Source organism: Tasmannia lanceolata, unplaced genomic scaffold (genome assembly GCF_043159265.1).
Source record: "Tasmannia lanceolata isolate RefF3 unplaced genomic scaffold, GAP_Taslan_0.1 ptg000018l, whole genome shotgun sequence".
In the NCBI taxonomy this organism is placed as follows: Eukaryota; Viridiplantae; Streptophyta; class Magnoliopsida; order Canellales; family Winteraceae; genus Tasmannia; species Tasmannia lanceolata.
The window spans coordinates 63,116,794-63,125,493 of NW_027518695.1; the positions used below are offsets into that span (position 1 = coordinate 63,116,794).

The 8,700-nt window shown below is 45.7% G+C and overlaps 1 protein-coding gene across 1 annotated transcript; it reads left to right on the forward strand.

Moving 5' to 3' along the window:
• The first annotated feature begins 429 nt into the window (after positions 1–429).
• Positions 430–4,928, forward strand: LOC143850593 (uncharacterized). Its single transcript, XM_077359822.1, has 5 exons — positions 430–792; positions 1,727–1,986; positions 2,857–3,045; positions 3,157–4,648; positions 4,800–4,928. The coding sequence occupies exons 1-4, from the start codon at positions 430–432 to the stop codon at positions 4,202–4,204; spliced, it is 1,860 nt and encodes a 619-aa protein (XP_077215937.1). The 3' UTR covers positions 4,205–4,648; positions 4,800–4,928.
• Positions 4,929–8,700: the final 3,772 nt, after the last annotated feature.

The following is an 8,700-nucleotide window of genomic DNA, read 5'->3' on the forward strand; positions in this document are numbered from 1 at the left end:
ATTTGCTGATCATCCTTGATTAGTAATGAAAAATCCTGTGCCATCAATTGTATCCTTCCCATGCGATGAATCTTCAAATTTATCCTTGTCATTTATTTATACCAGGTTATCTTCATTTTCTAATAATCTTATCCTATCTCTATGTTAGGTTTAACCATGTCAAATAATGTATTGAAGGATTGGATTAGTGAGGCTACCAAAGCTCTCCCGCGTGAGTGTGAAAGGAGCATGGTTGATCGATTTATAAGCACATTCAATCATTTGAGCGTATCCGACGTGAATTGGAAATTTCTCCAAGCAGCTGCAAAATTTTGGGATCACACCCTTCATGTTTTTCGATTTGGTCCTTTCGAATTCTGTCCAATCTTTGAAGATTGGTGCGCCCTGTTAGAAATCCCACCTGAAGGATTTTGGATTCGACCCTCAAGCATGGACTCCCATTCCCTCTTCTGTGGACTATTCAAAAATGATACTGTTGATGCTCTACCTTGTTTCAAGGGCACATACGTGGAAGTTTATGATCTCATTAAACTTTTTTCAAAGAGCATTGACCCTGCTAACTCTCATTTTCAGACTTGTCGGCGTAATGCCTTAATCTTTGGAGTCCTTGCGCGTCATGTCATTCGCGGAGACTCCCGTGCCGCCCCGTTAGCTCTGCTTGGTGTAGTAGACCAAATTAACAAAGGGAGGAATCCTGTTCCTATTATGCTGGCAGAAACCTTTTTTGGACCAGACCGGATTGACCATCAAAAGGTTCAGAATAGTTTCTATGGGTGTGCCAAATTGTTATACGTATGGCTTTGTGAAAAACTCACTATCCTCCAGCCAAAAAGCCGCGATAAGTATACCTTGAAAAATTCCCCATCCTGGCAACCAATGGCCAACCAACCGCAATCCATTGATGAGTGGTGTAATTGGTTACAGCACGTGGAGAAGGATCAATTTCACTGGGTGAGTCATTCATGCTTACACGTTATCACTAGCACCTACCCGCATCCATTTGTGTATCTTATGGGTTTGGAAAAGTCAACCTTTTATGCTCCCACTCGTTTGCTTTACCAGATCACGGGAAATCCATGTCCTCCCGGATTTGTAACCCCTCCTCCTTGCGAAAAGCTTACTCCTGGTCTCATAAAGTCTATTGTAGCTGCTTGGGGAAACAAGGTTACCGCTAAGAGATTTGCTCTATCATCTAAAGTTCATCGGAAGGAGTTACCAGAAGAGCCTGCGGGAAAGAGAGCTCGGATCATGGAGCATTGAAGACCATTTTCATGCAATTGTCAATTTTAATTTCAAGTTTCATTATGCTCATTTTGTTCCATCTACTTGTAATTAAAAGTGACATGTTTTATCAATCGTAACTGCAGTTTGATTTGTGATCAATGAAAATGTGTTCTTTTCATTTTTCTCTCGTCTTGAATTTGTGTGAAGTGTTCCATTTCAATTATAAAATGTGCAATCTAACTTATTAACTTCCATTCAGGAGTCTTAGCGGGACATCATCGCTCCTAAGAAAGTCAATTCGAAATCGACCTGGTCCCGTCAGTCTTCAGATTCCAGGCTGAATAGACTTTCCTTTTCCCCAGAATCCTTTACTTCTCCAGCGCCGCTTCTCCTCGGCCTTCCAGATATTCTTTCACCCATTCCACTTGCATCTGAATCAATGGAAGGGACCGGAAACAACAGTCCTGATACGAATGAAATGATGAAGGCTATTCTCCTTCAGTTGAGTGCCATGAAGGATGATATAGCCCTCCTGAAGAATGATCGTCTTTCTACCTCTAAAGACCCGGCCAATCAGCAGTCCCCAGTTATACCTTCCGTTCCTCTTGTTTCTCCCAGGCCAGCTGTATTGCCTGAAATCGAAGACTTTGATGAGTGCCAATACGCAGCAGAGAGCTGTCTTCCTAACCTAGGAAATCCTGATAAAGCACAGGAATTGGCTGACCAAATTGAGAAGCTGACCCGGGATATGGAAACCATGAAGTGCCAAGGTCCCAAAAATTTGGATATGTCTGAATTCATGATAGCTCCAGGGGTCGTACTTCCGCCCAAGTTCAAAATGCCAGACTTTGACAAATACGACGGAATGGGGTGCCCTCGTAGCCATCTCAAGTCAGTCATTCCTCTGTTGCAGCAGCACGGTTTATCCCCAGAGCAGATTGCTTTAGTGTTCCCTAGGACTTTGACTGGGACAGCCAAGAAGTGGTTTTTGCATCTGAAGCCAGAAGAAAGCAGGACCCTTGAAGGTGTGGCTAACAAATTTGTCCAGCAATTCTCCATGGAAGAGGGGATTGACGTGACAAAAAGGGACCTGAAATCGCTGAAGCAGGGACCCAATGAAACCTTTACTTCCTTCATTCGGCGATGGAGGAGAAAGGCAGTCCAAATGACCCACAAGTTACCGGATGACGATCTTATCAAGATTGCCGTCAAGAATCTTTCCCCCTTTTACTTTCCTCATATGTCAATCCAGTACTTCAATGACTTCGATCATCTGATCAAGACCGGGACTAGAATCGAAGACATATTGGCTAAGGGCGGCCTGAGAACTAGGGCCTCCACATCAGATGTCAGAGAGGGAAAAAGGCCTATGGCGCCTCCGAAGGAAGTTAACAATGTGAATACTGCTCGTCCGGTTAGGAGAGAAGGTCCCGGAGGAGTTCGTCCGGAAAGAAATGAGCCCAGACAATTCACTCCTCTACCCTATTCCCTATCTGTGGCTCTCAAAAAACTGTTGAGGGACAAGAAGATCACTCTACTAGAACCCCGGGAAGCCCCAAATCCTCTCCCGAAATATTGGAGAAAAGATCAGTACTGCGAATATCACCAGAGTGTTGGGCATTTGACCGACAGATGTATGGCATTAAGGCATAGGATCCAGGATAAGATCGAGGCAAAAGAAATTGCAGTGGAGGCTCTTCCTAATGTCACCAGGAATCCATTGCCAACGCACGCTATGCCTCCTCCGAATGTCTATGCCATTCTTACTGAGGAGGTTGTCCTGGATCATTCACGTATATGTGCCGTTATTTCTGATGAGCCGTATATCCTGAGATGGGAATCCGATGATGAGGAAGTTAAACGCGAAGAGCCTTATGTCTTGTCCTCGGCGCAAGAAGTTGGGGAATCCTCTGGATGCCCTTATGTCCTCAGATTTGAGGGGGAGGAAGAGAAAGGCGAAGTCCCGTATGTCCTTAAGCTTGAGGATGATGATTTGCTTCTGTTGAACGATCCCTGTGATGAGGTTCGCCATGTTACTCGTGGTGGACGCGTCTTTAAGCCTCCCGAGCTGAGAGCAGAGAATCCCGCTGAGATTGCCAGAGCTGTTGAAAATCAGAATCAGAGGTTGCGTCCTGAAGAAGATGAAGACGTTTTGTTGAAGCAGCTTAGAAAGACCCAAGCTAATGTTTCTATCTGGGGTCTGTTGATGTCATCACCTAAGCATCGTCAGGTTATACTTCGCGAACTGAATACAGCACAGGTGTCTGTGAATATAACCCCTGACGAGCTGGTTGGGCTCGTATCTATGGCCAGAGCAGCTATGACCGTATCTTTTTCTGATGAAGATCTGACTCCGGAAGGTAAGAATCATACAAAATCCCTCAGAGTTACCGTCGTTTGCAATAAGAAGAAGGTACCAGAGGTTTTGGTTGACAACGGGTCAGCTCTGAATGTGTGTCCTTTGAGCACCGCTACTGCCTTGGGGTTTGGGCCAAATGACTACATTCCGTCAGAGCAGGGGATATTGGCTTACGATGGGACCAGAAGGGATGTCATTGGAACTTTGGTCACCGAAATCAAGATTGGAGGTGAAATGTTTGACATAGAATTCCAAGTTCTGGATATCAAGACCTCCTTCTTTCTCCTTCTCGGCCGACCTTGGCTTCACAAAGTCGGAGTGGTTCCTTCCACTGTCCATCAGAAGCTCAAGTTCATCAAGAATAACAGAATTATCACAGTTAGAGGGGACCCAGAACCAGAGGTTGGACAGATATCCGAAGAGCAGATTGGTTCAAGCACCATAGATGTCAGTCTGACTGGGTTTTCGCTTGAAGTTTCGACCATTACTATGGAAGAAGCTATGAGCGAAGAAATTCTGTTTATGTCCAGTGCAAATGCGCAGGTAGCACGGATAATGCGCAAATATGGGTATATTCCTGGAACTGGTCTAGGGAGAAATCTGCAGGGTTTAACTGAGTAGCCGGAGCTGAAGGTTGCAAACAATCTGTTTGGGTTAGGATATGAACCCACTCGAAAGGAAATCAGGGAAAGGAAGCAGTACATGCTGAAGTGGGCAGAGCTGCGTCGTCGGGGCCTAGAGCTGCCTATGGGACCGTTCAGTCTGTTGATGAATGGCAGGTACAGGAAAGAAGGAGCTGATCGCCCGTTCTGTGGTTTCCCCGAGCCTTGGTTGGATGAGTCTGGGAAAGAGCTGCCAGGTTTTGAAATCTTTTTCGCTGATGAATTGCCGGATGAGTACTTCCATGGGCAGATTACAGCTGTCGAAAAATAGGAATTTGATTGGGCGGAGAACTTAGAACCGCGCCTTCTAGACTCCCTCTTCGAGGTTGAGGCACCGGTCATTGCCATGATCGGAGAAGATGCGCACATCCTGAACCCTAAGGGCCGAATTACCCCAGCTGAGGTACCCCTTGATAACTGGACCTCTCAGGTCATTCCTCAATTAGTCCTTCAGCATAGTCACGTTCCTCCAAAAGAGTCTAAAGTTTCTGAGTATGTGTCTGTTTCCGAGTCAAATATAAAGTCTGTTATTTCTAACAATTCCTTGGATGCAGGTACCTTAGGAAGCTTAGACATTCCTGGTGCGGATGGCGAGTCCTCCGGTATAGATGCTGTCTATGAAGATGAGTCCGTTATAGAATATACTGCAAAGTCCATACATAGTCCAGTTGAGTCAGGTGTCAACATTTCAGTTGACGATACAAACTTTCTTTTTGAGCATACTGTAAAGCCTGCTGTGGGCCAATTGATCAATGATGTAAATTTTGATTCTATGAATGAAATGAAGGACTCGTTTCAGTATCTTCCTGTCTCTGTTTCTGCTTCTCAAATTGATAAAACTAATAACAATGATCAAGACTCCCCCTCTTATGAGGATGCCGACAAAACTCCCCCTGAGATCAAACACATGATCACTCAAGAGGAGCAGCGTCGGGCTAAACCACTTGAAGAAGAAATTGAAACCGTCAACATTGGTGATGAAACCTTAATCCGGGAAATACGGATTGGCAAAACGTTATCCCCGGAGGAGCGTGAAGAATTAATCACTTTGCTTAAGGAATACAAAGAAGTTTTTGCTTGGTCATATGATGACATGCCGGGATTAAGCGAAGACATTGTCCAGCATCGTCTTCCCCTAGTCCCAGGTGCCAAGCCCAAAAAGCAAAATCTTCGAAAATTAAAACCAAAATGGGAATTGAAAGTCCATGATGAAGTCAAGAAGCTGTTAGATGCGGGCTTCATTCAAGTGGTTGAATATCCGGAATGGTTGGCTAACATAGTACCGGTGCCCAAGAAGGACGGAAAGGTCAGAATGTGTGTGGATTTCAGAGATTTAAACAGGGCGAGTCCCAAGGATGACTTTCCTTTGCCGAGCATCGATCTCCTGGTGGATAATACAGCTGGTCAGGCTTTGTTATCCTTTATGGATGGGTTTTTCGGATATAATCAGATCAAGATGGCCCCTGAGGACATGATAAAAACTGCGTTCACCACTCCATGGGGAACGTATTGCTACAGAGTGATGCCATTTGGGCTGAAGAATGCTAGGGCAACCTATCAGATGGCGGCTACCACCTTATTGCATGACATGATTCACAAAGAGGTCGAGGTTTACGTCGATGACATGATTGTTAAATCTAAGACTCGACCAGAGCATGCCGTGGTCCTGAGGAAGTTTTTCAAAAGGATCCGGAAATATAAGCTTCGCTTGAACCCGAGCAAGTGTGTATTCGGGGTCACTTCAGGGAAGTTGTTGGGATTCATGGTCAGCGAAAGAGGGATCGAGGTAGATCCTCAAAAGAGCAAAGCAATCCAAGAGATGGAGCCGCCGAGGACTGAAAAGCAGATCCGTGGTTTCCTGGGAAAGGTTCAGTACTTAAGGAGGTTCATAAATCAGTTGACAATGACGTGTGAACCCATCTTCAAGTTGCTGAAGAAAAATTCTCCGAAGAAGTGGAATGATGAGTGTCAGGAAGCATTTGAGAAAGTCAAGCAGTGTCTAACTTTGCCTCCTGTCTTGTCACCAGTTATTCCGGACCAGCCACTGTTGCTGTACCTATCTGTCACCGACACAGCTATGGGTTGCATGTTAGCCCAGCAAGACCCTGAGTCGAAGAAAGAAAAGCCTATCTACTATATTAGCAAGAAGATGCTGAGTACGAAATCAAATATTCTATCTTGGAAAAGACTTGTCTGGCACTGGTTTGGGCAACTCAGAGGCTTAGGCATTACCTGCTATCAAACAAGGTTCTCTTACTCTCACGGATGGATCCGTTGAAGTACTTGTTCGAGAAGCCCGCCCTCACCGGGAGAACATCCAGATGGTTGCTGCTATTGTCTGAATTTGATATCGCCTATGTAACCCAGAAATCAGTTAAAGGGCGTGTGATAGCTGAGCAGTTGGCTGATGCGCCTGTGGATGAGAATGCAGTTCTGACGGCAGATTTCCCTGATGAGGAGATCATGACTATAGAAGATGAGGTCCCAAGCACCAGGTGGTTGATGTATTTCGATGGTGCTGTGAACAACCGAGGTCAAGGGGTTGGGGCAGTGTTGATATCTCCGAAGAAAGAGTACATCCCCGTATCCATCAAATTGCAGTTCAAGTGTACCAACAATGAGGCCGAATATGAGGCGTGCATTGCTGGTCTCGAAGCAGCCTTAGCTTTGCATATTCAAGAGATAGATGTTTTCGGGGATTCAATCTTGATCATTTGTCAGATCAATGGCCAATGGAAAACAAAAGAGGATAGATTGATCCCGTATCACACGCATCTGGATTCCCTGGTCAGGAGATTCAAGAATGTTACGTTTACTCATCTGTCGAGGACAAGAAATCATTTCGCGGACGCTTTGGCTACACTGGCCTCAATGTTAGATATCTCTGCATCAATGGAAGTTCAGCCTCTAGCAGTGCGGTTACAATGGGCTCCAGCGCATGTGAACGCTATAGAGATAGCAGCCCGGTGTCCAGATGGAAAGCCCTGGTACACTGATATAAGGAATCTCATTTTAGGCCAAGGGCACCCCCCTGAAGCGTCAGGAAAAGAGCGGAGGTCCCTCCAGAAGTTGGCAGCTAACTTCATTATCTGCGGCAATGAGCTCTTCAGGAGGTGAAGATCGAGCTGCTAGCCTCATAGAGCAGACGCATGAAGGAGTCTATGGGCCTCACATGAACGGGAAGATGCTGTCGAGAAAGATCCTGAGACTTGGGTACTACTGGCCAACCATGGAAGCTGACTGCTTTGCGTTCGTGAAGAAGTGTCATAAATGTCAGGTTTATGCCAACCCCATTCATGTGCCGCCTTCTGAGTTACATTCTCTGACTTCGCCATGGCCGTTTTCAGTTTGGGGAATCGATATCATTGGAAAGGTGTTTCCGAAATCTTCAAGTGGGCATGAGTACATCCTGGTAGCCATCGATTACTTCACTAAGTGGATCGAAGCCGCATCCTTCGCATTGCTGACTTCAGCCTCAGTTGCCAAATTCATTCGAATGAATATCATCTGCAGATATGGGGTACCGCATGAGCTGATCTCAGACAACGGATCGCACTTCAAGAAAGAAGTGGTACACCTATGTGAGGAGTTCAAGATCAAGCATCACAAGTCCTCACCATACAGGCCTCAGACAAATGGAGCCGTCAAAGCCGCAAACAAGAACATCAAAACCATCATCAGCAAGATGACAGAGACGTACAGGGACTGGTCAAATAAGCTACCATACGCTTTGTGGGCTTACAGAACATCGATCAGGGCCTCTACGGGAGCTACGCCATATTCACTAGTGTATGGGATGGAGGCGGTCCTACCAGTTGAGCTGAGAATTCCTTCGTTAAGGGTAATGATGGAAGCTGGTTTGCCAGAATCAGAATGGGCAAGGGCCCGGTATCAGGAGTTGCAGATGATTGATGAGAAGAGGCTCAGAGCTCTGTATCATGTCCAGGGATACCAGCGTCGAATTGAGAAAGCCTTTAACAAGAAGGTGAAGATCAGAGATCTCCAGAAAGGTGACCTCGTTTTGAAGTCCTACAGGGCACCGGTCTATGATCCCCGAGGGAAGTTCAGACCAAACTGGTCGGGTCCTTACATTGTCGATGAAGTCCTGCCGAGAAAAGCCATCAGACTCCTTGATCAAAATGGTGAAAAACTAACAGAACCCACAAACCTTGATCAACTTAAAAAATATTATGCCTAAGACACCAGGAGGCCGTCCTTGGTCGATCTGAGCTTGAAATCCAAAAATTCAATTGAAAAAAAAGGGGGGGAAAAGTCAAATACCGTTTGCAAACCCTTTGAGCCAATAAGTAAAATCAAAATTTCTTTGTCACCCTCAAACCAGGGGCATCTTTTATGACTTGCATCATAAAAGATGCAAGCCTGAACTACGCCGTGACCTGATCCCTTTCCACAGGGTACGTAGGCAACCTGACAAAGTCGGGTTCGGTCAAATCT